The following is a 24,719-nucleotide window of genomic DNA, read 5'->3' on the forward strand; positions in this document are numbered from 1 at the left end:
TCTTGATCTTTGAACTCTTGTAACTTCGTGTCAGCAAGTCTTAAAATATAGTATTTAAGCTCATTATAACTCTTCTAAAATTCTGCGTTAGAAACGATAGAATAACTAACAAGTTCGCAAAAAGTACCTTCAAAAATATGATCTGAAAAATTCATAAATTTTGCAGTGAATCGTTCTAAACATCAATTATATGTATTGTTACAAGAATGGCCCGCTGTCCGAGGGTTAAAGGGAGAATTCTCGACTTTCACGCCTTGGATCTCGAGTTGTTCAAGAGACTTTTCTTGCTTGAAGTTGCAGGAGTCCAAACATCGACGACTTCTCTGTTACGATATAATCCAGTGTTCCTTTAATTACGTGAGACAGTGTGGATACATGCATAATGCAGTACCGTTTTAAATTCGCGAACGGTGTTACTCCATTTTGGAAAAATTTATGCAGGTTGTAACGCGGTAAAGAACAAAAAAGCATACCGTATGCCATGTACGGTGCCGGAAGTTCGCTGAAAGAAGTCCGGGAAGGAGAAAAATGCTAAACAAAAAACGACACCGAAGACTCCGGATTGGTGGTCATTTGCCGGTCGTTCTAAAGTTTTAATCCGGAGCGAGAGGTCTAAGCCGAAAAGCCTGAAGTCGAGGACGTCATCACGCTCGCTCGTGCTCGCCTAGCTGCTCCTTCAGATTACATTAATTCGATTAACGAATGCCGCTTATCGTTCACACTGTGATCCTACGAGAAACATTTTTTTGCCGGACGATTGTTATCTCGACATTTACCCTGAACTACCCACGAGACGGGCCGAGAAGTAGCCGGCTGAGGAAGGAGCAACGATAACATCCGACATCTTCAAGGTATTTGGAATTTTTACATATTTTCATAAATATGGTCGAACCTCGCCAACTCAAATCTCTATATAATTATTTCGATTATCGCTTCACTCGAATTATTTACCACACTTATTTAACCCCTTGCCTTACGATTTATTTTACGGTTTCAGTGATTAAAACATTTTTGTAGATCGTAATTTCCTAGAAAAGGAGAAAATTGATATAAATTGTATGCCTATATGTTCTCCAATAGCTGTATATTAACAATTTTATTTCGGTTTAAAGGGAATTATTAACACATTTTTGTCAGAATCTGTTCGAAGTCAGCAGCGCGCTGTGCTCCATCATATCAGTCAAAAAAATCTTTTAGTGACAGAAAAATACATTGGAATCTGCGGGTATTTTCTCGATTTTTTCCTCTATTTGGACACTCATATTATTACATATGAACATAATCTCGTTAAATTCATAGCTGAGCGCTGCATCTAACCTTCCTCTTTAGAATGAGCCCTCACCCAGCCCAAAATCTGCTCAAATAAGGACAAAAAGCCGCGGGTGGCAAACCACCCATGTTTCGACCCAAAATCTAGTTAGATTCTAGTTATTTGCTAGTTTTGTCACGTGTGATTATCCCGTGGACGCGGCGGAAGCGTGGGGAATAGATCGTAATTCCAATGCACTCGTGTTTTTGCGCATTTATTTGATCTCGGGTTCATTGAACCTCTATATCCAATTAACAAGGATTCGTACCTTCAGGAGAAAATTATGAATTAGCGCTCTTCATTGTGGATACCAATCGGCATACTTTGTTTTTTGGGTTGGGCGATTGCTATATGAATATTTTGTGAATTAAATTGACTGTGAATTAAATTCGATTAAATTAATTTAGAGATTTATGTGACGAAAGGTATGGTTAATGAATTCCAGCGGAAATTCCAGTGGAAATTCCAGTGAAAGTCGTGTAAAATATTTCGTTTTCAGGGATTAATAATAATGTGTGACAATGTGGTGTTCTATTTTTTTGAAGAATTTTTGAATTGTTTGAAGAATTTTCACAGTATTTATTTTATTTGTACAGTAGAGCATCATCGTTCGATTATTATCTGATCAGCGTGCCACTTGACTGGACCATATAATAGAAATTCTACTGCCGTTTATTCCAATCGGAATCAATTAACAATTGCGCTGATTATTCGGTGATTTTCCCTCTCATGCGTTCCATCTGTTTCGAGTTTATTTTATTTTACTCTATTTTCGTTTCACTTGACTAACATAAGTTATTCCGCATAATTTTATTCTGCCGTGTGCAATGAACACGACATTATGAGATATACAGGGTGTTCATTACGATACATTCGACAATTCTTAATAAATTGCTTTCTTTGGTCGTATGTATTATCATAAAAATTGCCAAACAGTAAATACATTTTTGTTAATCTAAAAAATAATGTCATAGTTAGTCTTATTTTAGTGCTCCGAAGAAATCAATGAATTTGAACGATTTGATTGGTACATTTCAAGAACGAAGAACCTTTGTTATCTTAGAATTGCCGCGATATTTTGGAACGACAGATTTCTTCCCAAGAGGCAGTCTTTTTTAGTAGTCTGTTGAGGAAATTTTACGGAACTAGCGAAATTGGTCGAACACGTTTTCTGAAGGCAGCCACAGGTTGTCGTCCGGAATAGAATCTGGGAAAGAGGTAGAATATTGCTACTGAATGGCATCCTTGGGGGACGGACCTGAATACCATAATTATGTTTCCAACACCTTTCGGTAGGAATTCTACTCGACGAGGAACAGTCTTTTGCCGTATTCGGCGAAGCTCTACAGGGAAGTGTTAAATGGCCCGGTGGGATACCTTTTGAACGATATTTGAGACGACCTCGAAAACGATTCGTTCCGTCTCACAGTTTTCCGGAATCTGTTGAAGCTGCTGGCAACCAGCAAACCTTCGACCAATTTCACGTTCAGCGTAAACACTGTGCTTTGTACCATAACATCAACCCTCCATCCCCCTAATACTTTATAGTATTACAAAAGCCGTGCACCAAATAAACGTAGAATTCTTCGAAAATGATTTTACACGAATCAAGAGCATCCACATTGACACTAGGTTTACGGGTCACTGAAACGGATTATTTTCCATTGCTTTATTGAAATAACAGAAATGTATTTATTCAGATTTTAGCGATTTTTATTATAGCGTCCATTTATGTAGTTCACTGTTCAATTTAACAATAGCATTTAACGATTAGACTCCAGAGTCGCCAGTTGAGGGGAATTTACATGAATTGAGGGGAAAACGTTGCCCTCTCTCTGTACCGGATTAGAACACGTCACGTGACCTGGCCGTGACAGAAGCGAGGGGGAATAGCGTCGTAGAAGGGCAAGGTAGAGTGGGGACACTGGGTAACTCGTGTATTTTGCAATTTTTATTGTACAGAAGAATACATAAAAAAGTGGTGCGAGCATCGTGTTTTTCTTGAAAGTTTTAAAGTGTAGCGACGTTATGCGAACGTCGCTCCTTGCGAGGTCAGAATTTTTTTCGAGAACGAAGGTTTTGTCGAATTTACTGGTCACGCGACTTAAAACAGACACACGCGGACTTCTGTTAAAAAAATTAGAGGTTGTTTAATACAAGATGATTGGAAGAACTAACAAGAGGCTTTCTTCGAGGATCGCCAAGGTTTGCGTGACGGCCCACAGAAGCATCGTGTATTCTCTCTCTTTCTCTCGTTCGGTATTTTTCTCTGTCCCGCTTCCTCCTTCTCTCTCTGTCTGTCTCGCTTCTTCCATCTTGTCGTTCTTGCTTTTCGACGTCGTATCTCCTGCATTCCCGTTCTGCTTTTTTTTCCACTCGCCAATTCGACCAATAGACCCTCTGGAGAACTCGCTCCATAATCCATGCACGCATCAGGACCTGTCTTCTCATCGAATCGCCGGAAAAGAGGCCTTCGTCCGCTTTTTGGTAGAGAGCCGATCCTAAATTCCACAGATGCCTCCCCTAATTTCGGGTTATCGATACTATAATTTGATTTTCGGCCTTAGAACAACCTACCGACCTAGCACGTCTCTTTCGAACGATGACAAATTGGCGAGTCGGCGGATACGCGTTTCCCATGTTTCACACTTCCACCGCTCTCGATAATCACTATTATCTCCGATAAATGCTATCCTTTATACTATCCTAATGGAAAATGTTTGTTATAACTACGCTGAGGATCGTAACTTTTTACTTCAAAATCTCGATAAATGCATAATCTCTCGGAAACATAACTTGTAGGCATTTTTTCGGAAAAAGTAAGAATAATTCATGAAGATTCTATTAATACATGATCATGCTCTTCTTTAGTTGATTATTATTTATTGTTTCCAAGCACCCAATACTGCTATTATTCTGAATCCTCCTTGAAATTATAGTATTCCCCTTTGTTTTTAATTCTTTTAATATTATAGTCACCAATCACAACGTACTTTACGATCTATAATAAGTACTTACGCAGTCATATAATCAGAGCAAGTAACTCTGCGAGCATTTAACAATGTTTCACGTTTCCAGAAATCATAGTGTTTTACGCTTATTATTCAGTCCGCAAATTGTTTTAATGCGTTTATCGCTTGTAAATTAGCGCAAGGTTTGAACAGCAGGTAGTTATTATTTATAGGCTACTTGTAATGAATATAAAGTTTGAAATTACACCGTGTCACATGGGTATTACTCGATTTTTTAAGTAATCGAACTTTCTATAAATATGCAAGTGTGTATAATCATTTGCGTAGAGGTCGATTTAACGGGAACTGTTTATTGTACATAAAAATCTGCAGTCTAGTAATAATACACATAGGGTGCCTCGCAAATTAATCGACTTTTCTCAGTGCGTCTCATTGTTTTGTTGTTGAAAATGTACGTTCAACTACCTACTTGAATAGTTTCCCGTGAGAAATTGATAACGAGCACAAATGAAACTGCCGTTACTATAAGAAACGGCCTTGTCAATAACTTCGTGGATGCAGCGGAGCACGTGTCTACTTGCGTGCACGAGATGCTTTGAATAATCATGTAAACACGTTGCGACGGTGTTGTAACTTGTAACGTGTCGATATTAAACGTAATTTCACGGAATTACAGAGAAATAAATAATTGAATAAAAGTGAAGTGCTGTGAACGTCTCTGATTGCTTGTTACGCGCATGAATAGACTTCCAACGGTTCGAAAATGAAGCGATATGGCGTATAGAACATTTTTTCCTTGAAATAACGTTCTTACTGGCAAAGTTTCATGTCGTCATCCTTTCATCCCTTCGTGGAGCATACGGTATGAAAGTAGAGTGCTAATGTTTAATAAAACCGCGAGTTTGTCGAGTTTTGTAAGTTCGACGATGTTAGAAGTGCGCAAACTTCTGTCTAGTATGCCTCCTAACGTATGCGGGTCGATATCATTCAAAAGGACTTCCGGTAAGGACTTTTCAGTTGTTCTTTCGTGTGTACTGGTGTACAAACAATTTTTTTTCATTTAACCCCTTGCCGTATTTTAACGAGATGCACTCGTCATGAAGATATTGAACAAAGTCTAACAAATATGAATGTCACGCCTTTCTTTTTAACTAAAATAAAATTGGATTCGTTTGTAATTAATATTTATGCATTAAAATAAATGTAGCCATACAAAAAATATATTGTCTTTTCCCTTCTGCAACATTTTTCGGGATAAAGACGTTTTAATCACTTGAACTCTAAAGAAAATGGTACGGCAAGGGGTTAAGCTTACCCAGACCTCTAAGTGGGGTCTATACAGCTGGACGTAATTTACATTGTGTTACAGCAATACAGTTTGAATGACATTGACGCATGATCAGCGTACGTAGATTGAAAAGGGTGAGAATCGTAGCGAAGGCAAAATTTTCGAATAGTATATTTCTTTCAAAATGTTTAGACAGAAACTGATCTTTCGATTTTGCCCTGTAACCACCCTTACAGACCTAGGGCAGCAATTTGGCAGAAAGGTTTTCTTTCGTGGTAAGCTATTCTGAAAATCGTTTAAACGGCGATTTTGACCCCCTTATCCGGCTAAGTCTGCACAGAAAAATGGTACTTTCACCCCATTCCACCCTACCTCTAGGGGCGCGCATTGTTGGGCCATCCGCAACCGTGTCGAGGCGCAAAATTTTTGCGAAAGCGCAACGGAAAGAAAAAGAAATCGGCTTTTTCACCCCTCCGAAGGAGAATACCCCTGGGGGGCCGATCTTCCTCGGCGAAAGGATGGGATCGTCTGGTGGACGGTGATCTTCCGGTGGCGCGACGTGCGCGACGTGGCTTTGGTGCGCAGACCGGCTGCTGGATCCTCGATCCAGTATGTCGGAGAGGGGTGTAGTGGGGGGACCGGAGTAGTGGCGTTGTCGGATTGGCCGAAGAGGAATTGGTCTTGGATAAGAGGGTGCGAGCCGACGGTCAAAGCGAGGAAGAGAGGGAGAGAGGAGCGAGCGAGAGAACCGCCGGGTGGGGAGTACAGTGTTGTAGAGAGGGACTCCGGGAACAGTTCGGATGCACACCGTGCAAGGACGGTGATTCAGTTAGCGGCGAGCCGCCATCGGTAGAGCGTCGTCGTTGTCGGTTTTCTCGTTTCCGTTTCACCTGACGTGTCGGTCGCACACCGTGTACTCGTGTTTCCGCGTTTCGCTTAGGCGACTTTCGTGTGTGGGGACGCGCGCGCGCCAACGGCACCTTGCGATCCTCGAATCCGCACAGGAATGAGACTGTCACGGTCCTGCTGGCCGAAAATCGAGAGGGTTCCAAGGACTCGAGACACGCCGGAGCCGGTGGATCTGTAGAATCGTGTTTCGATCGGGACACGTTGGGAACTCGTTTGAAAAAAAAGAAGAAGGAAAACGGCGATTTCATCGGTGGTTCATATCGTGGCAATTTGAATCGCGCGGTCTCACGCGAGGAGCACGAGGGAGAGCGAGAACTCGGTTCCTCTTCGGATGGTTGGTCGACGATGTGAATCGTTGACGATTGGTATCGATGTTCTCAGGGGTTAGCGTATCGGTCAGGATGACGAGCCGACGAGGAGAGTAGGATTCGAGTTACGACAGCCAACGGAACAGGATTCTGCACGCGACCGCTACCCTCTGGTTAGGCCGGGGTCTCTTTTGCGCGAGAGAAGAGCCAAGAGAAAGATAAGGAGGGGACCGTTGTTGGAGGGAGAGCGAACTGTTTGCGTGTATTTAGGTGTCACGGGAAGGGTTACAGGGGGAGGGGCAGGGTTGAGGGAGAGAGCGAACAAGAGAGAGGAGAGAGAGAGAGTGAAGAAAGAGGGAAAAGCAGGAAGCTAAAAGTCGCGTTTGATAGGGGATCGTCAGGATGAAGAGTGCACCGGCGTGGACACTGGGCCTCTTGTTCGGGGTGATGCTGCTTCGGTTCCGGACCCGCGCCTCGTCGGATCCGTGCTACGACGAGAAGAGGCCCAGACGGTGCATACCTGATTTCGTGAACGCGGCGTTCGGATCTGCTGTGGAGGCTTCGTCGACCTGCGGAAGCGGTGGTCCGACGAGATATTGCGACGTGACCGAGCAGCCGGGAGGCAGCACCGCCATAGGTCAGTGCCATGTCTGCGACGACAGCACACCGCGTCGACGGTTCCCGGCCAGTTACCTGACGGACTTGAACAACCCCAGCAACGTGACCTGCTGGCGGAGCGAGCCCCTGGTCACGTCGCAGAGCTTCTCCGCGCCGCCAGACAACGTGACCTTGACCCTCTCCCTAGGAAAGAAGTACGAACTGACCTACGTCAGTCTGCAGTTCTGCCCGAAGGCGGCGAAGCCGGACTCGATCGCGATCTACAAGTCGATGGACTACGGGAAAACGTGGCAGCCGTTCCAGTTTTACTCGTCCCAGTGTCGGCGGGTCTACGGCAGGCCGAACAGGGCGACCATCACCAAGGAGAATGAGCAGGAGGCGAGATGTACCGACAGCCACCGGTACACCGGCGGTGACGGTCTGGGACCCGTCGGCAGGATCGCGTTCAGCACCCTGGAGGGTCGTCCGTCCGCTTCGGACTTCGACAACTCGCCTATACTTCAGGATTGGGTGACCGCAACAGACGTTCGCGTGGTCTTCAACCGGCTGCACATGCCGCAGCAACCTTCGCAGGAGCAGGTCCCGCAGCTGGGCAACGGGAACGGCGATGACCGGGACCGGGACAACGATCATGATCACGGCCTTGGTCTCGGCCTCGAGGAACTGGCTAAACGGGAAAGGGAGAGGGAAGAGAGGATGAAGAACCAGAAAGCTTTGCTACGAGGATCCGTGGATCCTTTGGCTACAGCTTTGCCGTCGGTTCATCAAGTGATCGCTCCTCAAGAGATGCAGTCGAACGACGCGGTCGACGTCGGTGACATCAGCTTCGCCTCGGCGGTGACCATCTCCTCGCCGAACACCAGCACCCTGACCACCAGCCTCGGCACCACCACCCTCGCTCATCACTACGCCGTCTCCGACTTCGCCGTAGGTGGCAGGTGCAAGTGCAACGGCCATGCGGCAAGGTGCGTCCCGGGCAAGAACGGCGAGCTCGCCTGCGAGTGCAGCCACAACACCGCCGGCAGGGACTGCGAGAAGTGTCGGCCGTTCCACTTCGATCGACCCTGGGCACGAGCCACTGCCAGAGATGCTAACGAATGCAAAGGTTTGTCTCTTCGGATTCCTCCTATGCGCATACCTCTCTTTCGCAGATTTCCGACTGTGCCGCACCAAAACGGCCCGCCATCGACTCTCTATTCGGACCCGAATCGAATTTCAAACGAGCACCGTCTCGTCTCTCGTGTGACATTCTCGAGATAAGGGATCCCCCAATCAGCTAAAATGTGTACATACACATGTCTGGAGCCACGAGCATAAAATCTGCAGTGTGGTAGTAGATTTCTTTCAATTCTTTTAATGTATATTCATCAGCCTACTGATAAGGGTTGAATAAGAATATCTTTTATCGTTTGATAGCATTCAAACGAAAAATATGTATTTCAGTGTCACAGGCCTCGCTGATCTTTTGAAAAGATGTCTCGGTTACATTTATTGGGAAGAACATTTTTCTAGAAACACGGCAATGTTATTCTAGGATTAACGATCCTCGATTCGGTTACACTGCTCCGATAATACGCCGTGTCCCCTATTCCGTTCCTGCATCCCTGCCATTGCTCGTAATTTGTCGGTAGAAACTTAACAAGCACGCGCAAGAGCACAAGCGACGTATGTAACTTCGTTGAAACGATCCAGGTATCGTGTACACAAATCGGTTCTGAAGCCGCGAGTCGACTCACGTTACCTATAATCGAAAGGACACGGGAGACGTTTCCAGTGTGCGATCTAGGGGTCTATCGAAACGAGTATTTTTATTTGTGCTCGGTATAGTGTTACGTACGGTTTTGTCTCCGGTTCTATTGTTTATTAAATATTTTATCTCGAACCTGGAATTTTCATTGCTCCCATAGAAACGAGGTAATTCAATCACTTTATTCGTACTTGATGCATTTCGTCGTTCAACCGAGGATTTTGATAGAGGATTGAGCCTTCTGAAGAAAATGTTTGTACATCGACGAAAATTGATACTGTATTATAAATTAATTTATAATTGTCCAAGTAAGTGGAGATACATAGCAATTTCGCTAATGGTAAACGGAGAACATGCAGCACATTTTCAAGACAAATTGTGAGCACTTACCCGAGTACCCAAGTATTGACACACGGGTTAATTAGCTGTTGCTTTCCGCAAAATCGAAATTACATCTGAAAATGTGAGTAGTAAATTATTAACTTACAAATGATTTATCATTTATATAACTGCTTCACTGACGTGCAGCATCCCTAAAAATGCAGTGAAACAATCTTCCGTCATTAAACGCGGTCCCAAAAGAGAAAACTTTGAGTCGCCTCAACACTGTAACAAGGAGAATCATCTCGGCTATGGTTAATTATGAAAATGGTGGATTATCTCGAAAATTATGCGGTCCACTTCGTGGACACGCAGAGCAGGCTGTCCCTTTCTCCAGTTCGCCTCGAGCTGTAAGCTATGGAAACTACGAAGGTCAGTCAAACATAATGCAGACTTTTCCTTCAATTTTGCATTCGAGAGGAATTTTTAAAAAGTACAAACAATGTTGCTCCGCTACGATCTGCACACTTTTGTCCACCAATTTCATTACAATGTCTGTTTGAGTGGTCCAAAAAAATGATAATCCAAGATGATACACTTGGAGACTAAATCGGATGTTCAAGAACAGTCCAATAGAGTTTTCGAATTTGTGCTCATGTTTAAAAGGCTGCTCACTCAGCTTCCAAATGGTTCTTGCGACACTTCTCCGGATGCATTGTGTTTCGATGTTGTCGGCGTCCATTAACGAAGGATTTATCATGAACAGCACGTTGGCCGCCTCGCTTCTTGTTTCGTTTCGGTACCTGATACCAGCAGACGTTCGTCTGGTTTCGCGTCATCCTTCCCAATTCCCGATCCTCCGCGTTTCCCGTTTATTCTTGACGATTCCATCTCTTGCCCGCCGCGTTCCCTGTTTCGCCGGGGCGGAACGACCCCAGGGTTAGGGCGCTCCTTCTCGTAGTTCACCCCTTAATTCGAAGCGGCGAAGCGTTGCCTCGAGACTCGTATATCGAGGATGTATGCTCAAATCAAAAACGTCGGGGGCAAACCACCCTCTAAAATCGTTTCGAATCGATAAAGAACGCCCTTTTCGCGCGGCAACCGCGATCCGCCGGAGCAACCGGGTAGTATCGCGATAAAAAGAGCGTAATCGTAATTAATCGCGGCTAGCTGTCCTCGGGTATCTCGCAGGACACGTGATTCCCTCTAATCGAATTAGGTTCGTGCATGCGGCATGCTGTTTTCTCAAACGAAACTGGAATCGAGCGACGGTATCGACGAATTTAAACATTTTACACCCCCGTCCATACATCACCGAATACTTACTTATGTTCAACAAAATGGTAATTAAAGAATACAAGCTCCCAGCTTGATTTTATTGTTTTATTTTGATTAGGTGTAGATATTATACGATAATATTTGAATACAAAATTAAATATTTATATAATTGTGGGATGATCATGGAACCCATCTTTAAATTTAAAAAATTAGAAAATATAAGAATAATAATTAAAATTTAGACAATTCAGGATATTTTGATCAGTACCATTTTTATTTCATAATATAGGTCCTCTAATAACAAAAAATCGTCTGCATGCAAATTTGAATAAGTGTCCGGTGATATAATAAAGTCTTTGAACATTTATGACTTGCATTATTAACTTTTTAAAAAGATTGTCGTTTTCTCATAGTCTCGGACTCATAGTCATAGGGGTGAGTGTGCGGAGGGTTGGATAGAAAAAATTCAAGTTCCACTTGTCTGGCTGAACAGAAATGTACAAGCTACATTTATTTCGAAAAATGGATGTTCAGTTGAAACTGCACTGAGCCAACACTTTTGAAAAGCAACAATCGCGTTCCCCCCGATCTAAAGTACTCCCGTTGCCTTTCAACGTTTCTCAACTAGATTGATTTTTGTTCCCGCGATGGAAACCAGCGTTGTCTAAGCGCTTAAGTAACATATGTTGGGAGTTTGCGTTTTCAGTGACGCAGACGGCGACGGCGCACGCGATTTATGGCGTACAATGTGGAAATAAGGGATTTCCAAGCGGAGACTTTCGGGCCAGGTCTGCGTCTTTGTTCACTTCTACAGGCCAGAAATAGGGCAATGCAATTGTACATAATGCACGGAAGCCTCGGCTCAGAATTTCGATCACAGCTATTATTTTCCTCGATTCTGTCGAGTAATCGGACCGGGTCGGAATAATCAAATGATCGAATATCGATTACCTCCTCGCGAGCTCTTTGCATTCGACATTAAAATGGTATTTACGTAGATTGATTATTCAATCGTAAATAATTCAGTTCGTGTAACGACTCTCTACCTGTTTTTTTTTAGATATTATGCTGCTCTATCTTGGTTGTCTTAAGCTTCGAATTAATTCCATGTCGTGGCACACTTTTGGATGCTTCATTAAAATTATTAAGAGGAGGAATTTTTTGTTGTGCATTAAATTCCACCGTCTAGTGATAAATCATGTTGTGGCGAACAATATGTTGAGCAAACCTTTGAAGTTCCTTTTACGACTGGAACATGAACGACAGAGTTCAATCACGTAGTTCTAGCGGAAAAATTCGCGAGTGAAATGTTTCATTCATGCAACCCGTCGGATGTTAATGAGTTAATGCGCCTTCAAGTTTTGACAATATTGTTCGTCTAGAATTATCTGCCTGAAGTAAGGTGTAGAAGCAGGACTCTCTCGTAGGGTTTTCGACGTCGATGAATATTCTTCGTAACGCTAAAGGGGCGGTTCTTGTTGTTGCGGCTCGCCGTTAATTTGACACGGCACGCGTACCGGCTGTTTACGGCAATGAATTATGCTCTCAAGGGTCCGTTTATACGACGCGTAGTTATACCCGTGATTCTTGGCCCGTACTTTTCTTCTTTTCGTCCTTCCCACTTGCCTTTATGCTCTTTGAATCCTCTCCGTGGCCCTTCGTTCTCTTCGATTTTTCCCTACGCCGCGGAATTTCCAGCTTAACTGCGTGGAATGCTGGCATTCAGACGTTTTTCCATTCTGTGCGATGGCTCGTCCTCCAAAATGTACCCCTAAACGTGACCATAACACGAGGAATACGCATAATACGTTCCAACCCATTCACAGGGACAAAGTGAAAACAGAATTATTTAATTTTCTTCAGTTTTTAAACTGTTCAAGAATGGTTCAGAAATGAACAACAATTTATTCCAAGCGTGAGCAGCTATACACATTTTTCGTGCTTTCATACTGACCTGTCGACTAAAAGGCATTTGGAGAAACTTTGCTCTGAACTCCAAAAAAAAAAACGTGAAGCCGCATCCTCATCGGCTTGACCTTGCCGTGCAGCTTTGCCGTAAGGCTTTCAAAGCCGCTGGAAAAACCGCATGGCCAGACAATCTGCTGGTACGTGTTCTGACGAGGTTTACTAGCGGGAAAACACGCAACAGCTAAATCAGTGTGCACTTGGCTTTATCCTGTACCTTACGAACCATCGCGATATCGTCCAGGTCATCAGAATTTCTTCTTTTTATCTTCTTTTATTTTCGGTAAATAAAAAATAATATGATACAAAACACGAGTCTACAAAAAGTTGCTCGATGTTGCTTCAGTGTGGACATAACTTAATACATGTATGTATACATGCACAAAATTTCATCGTAACAAAGTTATTCGTCTTTAACTTTTAATTTATGCCAATAATTATTTAATGTGTAAGTATTAATACAATACAACAATTAGTGTATTTAAATGAAATTTTACAGAGACTGGCCACGTTTCAATTTACCATTTCGATGGAGATGAATATTAAAAATAATTTAATTGAATCGTTGCATTTTCCAAGTATATTTTGAAGGTTGGGGGTTAAAGGGTGTGCGACTACTTGTCCACCGCTGTGCAATCAATGTGCAGAGAGTTTGTACGTTGTATATTATAAATGGTACGCGATTTGAATGCCGCGTCTCCCCGGATTTGACAAGTATCTTCCGGTCGAGTACAAATTGAATTAGGAGGGTCCGATGGAGATTATAAGCAGGATCAGCGCGGAATTCGTCGACCTCCCAACCTAAAATTATTACAGTCAAAGAAGAAGAAGACGGTGAAGAGGCTTAGCTTGAATTTCGTCGCGCCCTTCTGTGAACAATTACGCGAAACGACGGGTTGGTTTTGCTCCGCATTGTACCGAGAGAAACACTCGACGATTTTATTACGGGGATCCTTTTCCAATTAAATGGTTGCTATGGTGATACCGTCACGAGTGCTTATGGTGTCCGTAGAAGCGGAGATTTGTGCTTACATCTCCTCTTCGCCAATTATTATTTCGTTAAGCAGCTTAAACAGAATTTGATCGTTTCATTATCGAACATTACTTGGCGCAGCGGGTTTCTACGGCTGTTGCCACTAAATAACTATAATTGAACATAGTTGAAACTTATTCAAACGGTGGGACCTATATTTTTAGTTCGATGGAAAACGTCTTTGATAAATTTCATAATATATTCAATATTTTTATATATTGTTTATTTAGAAGGGTCGCATCGAAACATCTAGGCTAACATTCTTAGTTCGATGAAGAAGCTCAAATCAATTAAACTCAATGGAACTCGAATCAATTATTCAATGAGATACTTGAGATTACGCTTTGATGAATTTCATGACATGTTTAATATTGCTTGTATATTGTTCATTGATGAGGATCGCGTCAACATCTAGGTCACTAGCCAGCACATTATACAATCACAGTATATCACACGTCAAAGTACATATTTTATATCTACAATATACGTCCACTATACATATTAATAGAATTTTCAATGCGACATGTTTATACATTGGTCATTGCATGAATTTATATTTTCCAAATAACGTGTACACATGAACGTTTCTGATACATAAAATTTAATCTATAAAATCTTTTTTTGATTTTACCATGAACCATTAATCACGCGGAATCGTTTTAGACTGAACGAAAAAAAGAAAACGATCAGCCAAAGTTAGAGGAAGTTTTATGGATGTTAGTCGCGCGGGGCTGTCAACGCGTTGCGGACGGAATAACGTAAATTTTGTCTGGAAATAAAAGAGCATTCCTTTAGGTAGGGAAGGGACGTTAACGGCGGTATAGGCGGAAACGACGAGCCTCCCTCGGCTAAAGCTGGTTTTCTTAGCTACTCGCGTGACGGATGGAGCCGTAAGGAATCATAGTGTTTCGCGTCCGACTGGATAATGTAGTTTTGCATCGTGGGAAGGATAATTCGCGAGATCTGTTCGCGAAGAAAAGTCGAATCGCCATTTCGAAGCCCGAAGAATCGATAGAGATGTCGTACAGCGGGTTGAACGCCTTCCGTTCCGAATGGTATACGTGCCCCACTATAGCTGACTACAGTAAACGTTCGAAAAACCCTCGGGTCCGTGCTTGTTCTTAGATCGTGCAATTCTACTATTTTCTGTGACTGTGTAAATACGTGTTAACTTTAAAATCAAACATTTCTTCCTAGAATAATTCCATTGTATGTGATTTTTTTCATTTAATGGATATGAAATTGACATAATACCTCATACAATACTTAAATGGGTAGTAATTGATTTGATACCAACATACTTAATAATGTAAACAATATTGTGAATAATGGTACAGCAATTTTTAGTGGCGACTCTGAGAGGATATTCGTTTCTCGTAGATCCTACGGTTTTTGTTCTCTTAGATCAAGGATTTACTGTATTTGGTTGCGAACTCTCTTTCTCTCTCTCTCCCTCTGTTCTCTGTCCTCGAAAAACCATGAAATACTACTGTTGGCAAGATACACGCTCGATCATAGATATAGCGAAACGAACGCATTCGTCGCGACGCGAGTGTTAATGCGCGCGGAAAAAATGGCCGTAATGATTACAACTTTTTTGATCCGTTGCCAACTGTAGTATTTCATGGTTTTTCAAGAAAGAGCTCGCGTCCAAATTGCTACGGACGGAGGAGTGCGGAATTCGCATTGCTGCAGATTTGGTGCAGCGCTTGCGAAACGCTTCGTTCGACACAATCAACGTGATAAAGTTCGAAAATATTTTTCTTTTATTTCCTTTCTGTTTCTACACTTCTTAAAATCATATGCACGTACTTCTGCCAGTAATCTAGCACATTGTCACATTTTCTTGACAATCTCTGGAAGAAATACATTGTATATAATAAAATCTTGTAACTGCGAAGATAGTGCGTTACTGTCAGCTGACAGAGAATTTATTATTTGTGAGAGAAATGTTGGAGTATTTTTTGAAAGCAGTGTTGTAGCTGATGGCTCGAAACAGAGTTTCGAAAACAAATTCGAAACAAACAGTGAAGCATTTTGATAACAACTGGACTTTATATAAAATGTTTACACATCAATTACGATTTCTAGAAGCCAAATAACAATTTCCTTTTCTTATTAACCATTTCTATATGTTAAAAATAGTGTATCGACACTGTTAAACTCATTTAATCTGCTTACTGTTTCGAATTATGTATTCTTATATACCGTTACCTATTCAGTTTTGTCATAAATGCATAAAATCCGCAAGTCTAATGATAACTGTCCTTTCTGTTGGCGAAGAAAGCTAAGAAAGAATTTATTTAACGAGTGTTGGATCATTTTTGGAAAGCAATGTGATAGTGCGAAAGAGAGGGGAGAGCAAGAAGCGAAGAGTAAAAAGAAGGGAAGAAGGAGAGAGGCATGGAAGAAGAGCAGTGGGAGGGAGCAGGGAGGGAGCTCGAATTAAATTACATTTTAATTTCACGGCCATTCCGCAGCGCGCACCGCGATATGCCAAATATCCGGCGCAATTTACATTTTAAATTGGACACTTCTTGTCGTGATTTCGAGGGCTTCCTCGGCGGCTAGCATCGTCTGGCGAGGTTGTTGTTGTCGTTCCCCGCAAAAAGCACACGAGCCCTCTTCCCACCCCCGTCGGGAACTTTCAAAAACTTTAACCCGTACGTGGCCGCTTGTTGATTTCTCCTAAAAAGCTACCGACCTCACTACCACCGCGCAATTATTCTGCACGAGTGTTCGGCTTCCTTCTTTTTCCCCCTTTTTCTCTCTCTTCCCGTTTCTTCACCCGCGGCGTTTTCTTTTAAAATGTTCTTTTCAATTTCCACCGGAAAAATTTCACTGATTTTCCTTCTGCTACATTTAACTCCCGCGCCGCAGGCACTTAATTGCGAACCCTCCCTTGAGCAGCGATACATCTGCTACCCGCGCAGCTGTTTTTGCGTTCTGCAAAGTGCCGGTCGAAAGAACGTTCAGAATTTACGGCGAGACTACCGAAATTTCGATCTCTTGCCATTATTCAAAGTGTCGGAGACTAAAGAAACAAAGCTGGCAGCACGGTGAACGAAACATTTAATGTCTCACGTGTGTTTATATTTAATTTGAAACGTTCAATTCGAATGCAAGTAATATTTCTTGTGAAAATGAGAACTTTCTAGTTATTTAGCTAATTTCCATAATTTCATATACCGTCAATCAAACCAGGCCCGGGAAACTCGTGCTCCGAGAGCAGCTGACGTTGAATCGGCTACCCCCACTATCGCGCTGGCCGGCTAAATACAATTCAAATTATATTATCATGTTTAGCGTCATTTTAATCAGAAATATTCTACAAATAAGTTGGCGAAAGTCCTATAATTTAATTAATTAGAAGTATCCTCCAGCGGAGGTGGTATACTTTTTTCTTAGATCGTACAGTCCCCGTTTTCTTAGATCAAGGCTTTATTGTACTCAACTGAAATGTGCGTCAATGTAACAACGGCTTGAATTCACGCATTTTTCGAAGACTTGCAACTTTGAAATGAAAAAATGGCCACCGGAATGATTTTTCTGCAATTGGGCGATCTGTCGTAATGTACTCGCAGAGTCGAACGAACGATTCGCGAGCACGAAACGACCACTCGATCACAGTGGTAAACTCGGTTAACGGTGCGCTGCAACGTTTATCCTTCGAGTTACACGGGAAACTGCGCGCCAACGACTTCGCGGACAACAATTAACGCGCGTTTACACTTCGCTCGGGCTGAAAATTGTTCGCCGCTCTAATTTACAGGTCGCGCGTCACGCGTGTAAATAAACACTATTTTTTTTTGTTTTCACGCGAGAATTTCCACTAGGTCCACCGCATATGCTGCCAACAGCGTGGAATTGTAGAACCGATGTTCTTTCTGCCGATTCGAAACTTTTTCACCGGTTTTGTTGGCAGTGCTCTCGATTGACAGCTTTAAAAAATCTGTCGAACAGAATACCCTTAAAAAATACAATTTAAAAAATGAATGATTGTAAATTATAAAAAATATACTTAGTTACCCATTTCGATTGATTTCTTTCTGTCCGTGTCGTGAGACGTATTCCATAAAAATGCGATATTGTAAGAGAAGATGTTCTAGGATCTTTTATGCAACTATTTCTGAGGAGCGCGTGTTATGTATTAGGGGTTTGTAATTTTGTTGGTTGGCGTAGATGGGCAATTCGCTATCCATGATGGCGGACGGAGTCTAATGTGTCCCGTTGACTGTGACTGGTAAGCATGCGGGATCGGGAAGAACTTCCTTTGGCCAAAATCAAAACGGTATCCGCGTGACGGATCGCTTTCATTCCTTGATGCCCTCCTCGCCTTTTTTTCTTTCTTCACGGCACGTTTCGGAGCTACGCCGGTGTTATTCTCTGGCTCTGCGAGTCTTCTTCCGCCGACGCTTGTGCAACGATCACTCTTCCTCCCGATGCGAGGCCGACGCGCTTTGCATGAATGGGAGTCGTCGCGACCTCCGAGATGAATGGTTCTCTCCATCTCTCTTTCTCTCTTGCTCTCCCCCCCTCTCGTACTCCCACTCGCATCTCCTCCTCTATGGTTGCTTTTTCACCTTTGTGTGTTGCTTGTAGGTAGCCCGTTTGGAAAATCTTCTCTTCTTCGAAACTCGAGTGTTCTCGCAACGAACGGAGTCAGTTGTGCAATTTTACGGGGACGATGGCAATTGTGGGGAAATTATGCCAACGGAAGTCGCTGTCGCGTTGACTAAATTCAGCCATCGAAGCATTTAATAGCTTGTAACAGTTTTTGTGATACAATATACAAGATGCGATAACGGTGCGCGTAATGAATAATTTTTTTGGAAATATGATATTAGAGTTCCGGATTGTTTTATGGTCGTGATGTGTGTGTGAGACGGACTCTCAAATAAAGATCTTAGATTGATTACTTTACTTTAGAATGTATAATTGTTAAACCGTACGTGACCCACGGGGATTACTCATCATTGTAGGACTCTCTGTAATCATATTGTCAGTTTTTAGCCGTGCAAGTGCAAGGGCAAAAAATGATTTATATACTTAAAACTCGGATCATCAATCACTCGGATCTCCTCGTCCTGAATCGTATAATTTATTCGCCGAGTAGAACAATTTTCTTCTATTTTTTTATTGCACTTCATCCGTGTATAAAGAAGTTCATCTAATACATTATTCTTAATGATAAATAAAAAATCTCATAACTCTTCTGAGCACAATATAGTATATTGCAACAGCACTCCACAGTAAATATAAAGCAATATGTATATCGTAAAATAATTCAAGAACTGTGAAAATGAAACAAAATCTTAAGCGGTTCGAGCGAGTGTCCCGTGGACACGGCGATTGATTGCAATAATACTAGATCCACCGTTGAAAAGGGCGTCGCTAGGTTTTCCGACGTAACCTCAGAAACGCCGGGGTACATACTTATGGGATACAAAATAGTTTTAGTGGTTCGAGTTCGGTTTAGTCTCGGGTCTCTCGGAATAAACGGTGCGGCCCGGTGTATGTAGCTGTTTGCAGCCGTGGCCAAGAGAAAAGGAAATATATCAGTCGTGTGAGAGGCCTTTCCTTCCACCACCGGCTCGATTTTCGCGTTTGTGTTCGTGAACGGTGCAACCGAGCCCTGCATACCTACGCATGCATGTGCACCGCATAAGATTTACTCCGCGCGCGCGCGCGCGAGGGACGAGAGATGCCGCTCCGCTCGGAATACATACGTGGATCTTTCTGAATTTCGTTCACAATGTTCCGACCATGGGTGTCGATAGCGAGCCATCGAATTCGACTTCGTCCCCCCTTGCTTTATCACCGGAAATGACGCTGCTTCGAACGCCTCTGCGATCTCCGTACCAAAAAACACCGTTAACGAGTCCATGACTTCCGCAAATGTCCCATTAACACTAAACCTACGGTTCCAGATTTTTGATTTTACAATTATTGAACTAATAAAAGTAATTTCATAAGAAATTATTGTAGATGTCTTTAGTAGAGCACATATTACAATAAGAGCCGCACCAAGTCTAAATAAAATCAATCTTGTCATTTTTATCTAAAAAAATTCACCACTCCCGTTCTTCAAGAAAATTTCCATTCGTTCGTAGACATCCTCTGCAACGAGAAACTAATTTATTTTATTGATTAATTTATAGAAGAAATCAACGTTCCTCGGTACATCAAATTTTTAGGTACAATAAAGCGTTGATCGAAGAAAAACGCCCGGGTCCGTGCTGTTTCTTAGATCATGTAGTTCTACTATTTGTTGCCGTGAAATTTGTACCAACATTTTTGCCCACGAACGTGCAAAATCTCATTAAAGAGCTGTTCGAAAAGAAGCGAGTGTTTCGCCGTGAAGTTATTTCACAAAGCCTCCCGAAGCAGTGCGAAACATGAAGAATTTTGCCCGCGTTAGAAGCGAATTCAAGAGATGCATGCCATGCAGTCTGTCGCGCAGCAGACAGTCACGAAATTACGGCAACATGAACCTCTCTTTGGTGTACCGAATTCTTTCGGTCTTACATGTGCACGTTGTTGCACAACGGTTATATAAGAGGCTGCGATTATGCTGGAGGTTTCGTGGATTCGGAGAACTGATTGGGGTAAAAATGACGGGGCGAGATCGATCTAAGAGATTATTGTCTCGATGTTGTTGCGACTTCCTGTTGCAAAACGAAACAGTTCGCGAATGATTTAGCGGCGACATAGAAAGTTCATTTCTTTTCGCGAAGGTGCTGAGGTGTTGAGTGAAAAACTTCGTAATGACGTTAGATTTATTTCGCTTTTGCAAAAATGTTTACGAAACTCTGATTGGAGTTACCAGGGAATTGTGAACTTTTTACGATTTTATTTCCCCTGCTTTATTACTGGACCGCGGATCTTTATGCAATTATGGCTTCTAAAGTTTCAAAAAATGCCAGAGTATAAAATTCTACGGAATTTAGTACGATTTTAATTTATTTCTCATCTGAAAAGACTACTATCACAGAAAATAAGAATTTTCTTAAAATTCTTCTAGTCTATTTATTAGGAAATGGACTATTGACAATTTTCAACTTCTCACCTTTTGCGGATTGTTCGTCTTCAATGAAAATAGATTGTTTAAAGATGCTATTTCGTTTCATGGTGGAACCCTATCCAGGTCTACCCATTCAATAAATTTTATTTGATTTAACTTACTAGAGCTGGGAGATTCTAATCTTGCCACTGCAAGTAACGTCAATCGAGAGACAATAAATTTGAATGAACGTGAAGCATGCTTGACTTGAATGGGAATATCGCAGATTTCGGTACACTAAAATTGGATGAACTCAATACCGAGGAAGTCGAATCGAGTTATCCTAGGCATTTGTTTGAGCACTACCACTGCGCGTATCCATGCGGAGGATCATCCCAGGTCTGGGACGCTCAAATTAGACCAATTCAGAACCGAAGAATCCAAACCGTACCAGACCTGAGGAACTTGAACAAAACCGATCTAGAACTTAGAGCTTTGAATCAGGCCAACGAAGGTGCAGAAGACTTGAATCAGGGCGATCAAAGACGAAGGGATTCAAGTCCAAAATTCATTCAAGATTCGAGCTTAATTTTGCCTTGAAGCTCTTAATATTTAAAGACTATAGTTTGGTTCATGCCTGAATTTTTTTGGACCACGGAACACTGTGTCCCAATCGAAGATCTCAAGCCTGAGAACCACTGGACCTAGACGCACAAGCTGGAGACTGTTCGAATCCGAGGATCTAAGCTCCACATTTCATATGTTCGAGATGCCGAGACCCTAACCGACCTCAGGTTCTTGCGTTTAGGAGATCACGATCTTGGGCCCATGGCTCCTGGAGACCTCGGGTGTACCTCTTCTGATCTGAAGGGTCTTGCGTCCAAGGAGTCTTGAGTACGAGTCCTTGGCGATCTCTGGCATGGATCTTCGACTTTGCGGAGTTTCGCGCATGGGTCCTTGTTTCGAGCATGAATCCTTGAGAAAAATGAGTAGGTGTAATTTAAAACAGTAAAAACATTAGAAGAATTTAAAACCACTGTTATATTATTTTCGAGCTATTAAACATATTAAGAAAGAAAATGGTTTTCTATTTCACCCCAGTTGGTTGCAAGTCAGATAGAAAATTTTTATTTTGCATAGAGATCCGCTGTCAGCTCATAACCCTAGATGTTACCACTAAACCTACCGAGCACTAAAAGCGATTAGAATGTTTTAGCTTATAAGAATGACAAGGCTCCATTTATTTACATTTTATGCAATTTTGGTGACAATATGTGCTTGGACAAAGAAATTTTCATGTAAGCAACTTCATAATTATGACCACGCTTATATTAGCTTGCCGAGTTCTCGTTGTTGTTGTATGCGTCAAATCTTGTAATCGAATTTTAAACCACTTCCCGATGAGCTAGAGACTTGAAACTTTAAACATAGCTCAGAACTGGATGGCAATGCAATATTAAAAAACTAATTTGAAAAAAAATGTGCGTTCAGGAGAAAAAAAAGATTTTAATATTAACCGTCACATCTTGTCGCGCGACAGTTGATAGTACGTGATCGCGTTCAGCGATCCCCACTCCGCGCGCCAGCGCTCCCTACTCCGCTACGCGTTTCCACTCCGACTCATCCCCACTCCACTGACCCATTTCGCACCGAAGGAGGTCAGTCAGTGCGCTGTTCCGTTCATTCAGTTTCATTTCGGACAATTTCGGATTCCATCAAGAGACGTCGTCTCTCGGAGTCATCCCCCCGTTCTTTCTCGCTTATTTCCATATCTTGCGTTTCTATATCTTACTGTTTCATACCAGTATTACTATATCTTGCGTTCCATTTAAAAAATAAAAAAATATATAAAAAAAAAACTTTTTAAAAACAGCGTTTATAATAAAATGCGCGAAAAAGGAGAAAATTATTTTTTTAGACATCAGTGACTATAAATAAAAGCGTGGAGCGCCCACGAAGATTACGTCAATATAGTTTAGCGCTCCACGCTTTTATTTATAGTCACTATAATGTATAAAAAAATTATTTTCTCCATTTTAGTGCATTTTAATATAAGCGTGGTTTTTAACAAGTTTTTTTAATATATTTTTATCAATAATGGAGAGGACAAATAAAAGAAAATTTCGACTTTTGACTAGCTTTTGAAGGCGAATACCCTACTGCACGGTGGTGTAAGGACACGGTTAGGCAGGTCGGCGCGGCGGTGATCGGGGGTGAGCATAAATTTCAATTCGCGCGTTACTTGTCCGAATCGAAAGGTTGCTCGGACGTCCATAAATACAAGCGATAGTTGGCGCGGGAGCGTGCGGGGTGTTTATCCGAACGAGAACCAGCCGTACCACTGGCTCGTTCGTATGTAGCTAGGTACGCGAGACGTATAAATAAATCCAGGAGCTGCCACGCGGTCTGCCGTGAAACACGGTGTCTCGAGAGTGCACCACGCACTCTCCCTGCCATGCCGTCTACGCGCACGCACGAGTGTACTCCACGCACACGTGCGAGCGTACTCTACGTACACGTGCTTCCCGCACCCCCTCTCTCTCACCTCGTCGTACGCACCGAGAGAGAGTGCCACGCACACGCGTAACCACGGGTTCACGATCTCGTTCCGCGACTCCGTGGACACGTTTTCTTTGGTGCACAGGTGCTTCCGCGATTCGCGGGTATTCTCGGTCGAGGATTCGCCGACGCTTCAAGCGGATATTCTGGTCCACAACTTTGCCAAAGTCCACCATTTTTTACTTGCACGGTACATACTCTCTCCCAATCGGTAGGGGAATATTTTTCGTCGAGATTCACTACCCCTACCAGTTGTTCTCGATACGTCGAAAACGAAATAAACTGTTCATTCGTAAGAAAAGTGACACAACTCAAAATATATTTCTAGAAAAAGTATAATAATAAATATGTAGATTGTGGCGTACTTTGTAACTAATGCACACGACAATTATTTTGACAATGAAATTGCCAATTTTATTTTATGCTGTTGGCGAGGTTTGCCAATCTAACACTTAACGATATTGAAAAATCTTGACATTATTGCATGTATTTTGTTGTGAAAATTAGCTTTATTATACTAAAAGAAAATTGAAATGATTTAAAATCTTGAGATATCGTTCATTCGTAAGAAAAGTGTGATGCAACTGAAAATATATTTCTAAAGACAGTATAATAATGAATATGTAAATTGTGGTGTACTTTGTAACTAATGTACACAACAATTAACCCTGTATCTAAATAACAAGAGATTATTTTACATTTCTAAGTGGGTGATATACAATAAAATAAATTGGCTATTTTAGGTAATTTTCAAATGGCTCTCCTGTAAAATTTCTTTTCTTTTTATTTGACTGTGTATGGGACCGGGGGCCGGGTTAGGTTTTATTTCAAAACAATGTTAAAAAAATAAAATGTCAATCTAAGATCACTATTAAAAACCGGACATTTGCAACCAAGAATGATGTAATCTCATGTAATCCTACGTGAACATCAGTATAAAGAGGTCCCCAACGGCCATAAAAAGGGATCTTTTGAGCAGAAGTATAATAAACTTAGGCGAGTTGCCCTCCCTCCAGGTCTTTCACGTAACGGCTCGTGGCTCGATCTTTCCGGGGTTAAACCGCGTCGCGGTTTCTCTCCATCTTGAAACGTCCTCCGCGAATTATGCTCGATTCCCGTATATTTATTACTGGCGCCCTCGGCTCGTTAGGCTAGTCTCTCCGCGACGCTTTTCAAAAAGGCTTACCCTCCTTTGCCGAATCTCTCCTCCCCGTCGTCTTTTGTGCGATGTTTTCTTTTGATGGCGCGTGTAATGCTTCTCGAATGAAAAATGATGTGCCCCGCGACGCCGCTTATCCTCAGTCCGAGTATATTCGACTTAAACTACTGGATAACAGCGCGAGACGCTGTAATTAACGGGGTCTTCTAGTCTAGAAGCGAATTTTTAGAACGGCGCGTGCGAAATTCCT

General features: G+C 42.3%; 1 protein-coding gene across 2 annotated transcripts in view; it reads left to right on the forward strand.

Moving 5' to 3' along the window:
- Positions 1-5,640: 5,640 nt before the first annotated feature.
- Positions 5,641-24,719, forward strand: part of LOC143207188 (netrin-1) — a 201,815-nt gene continuing 182,736 nt past the window's right edge. Inside the window, exon 1 of one of the 2 annotated variants that reach the window (XM_076420358.1) lies at positions 5,641-8,509. In XM_076420358.1, coding sequence (XP_076276473.1) covers positions 7,189-8,509 — 1,321 coding nt within the window. In that variant the 5' untranslated portion in view covers positions 5,641-7,188. The remainder of the gene's footprint in view (positions 8,510-24,719) is intronic. The other variant, XM_076420357.1, reaches the window with a different exon arrangement.

Source organism: Lasioglossum baleicum, chromosome 3 (assembly GCF_051020765.1).
Source record: "Lasioglossum baleicum chromosome 3, iyLasBale1, whole genome shotgun sequence".
NCBI classification, from domain to species: domain Eukaryota; kingdom Metazoa; phylum Arthropoda; class Insecta; order Hymenoptera; family Halictidae; genus Lasioglossum; species Lasioglossum baleicum.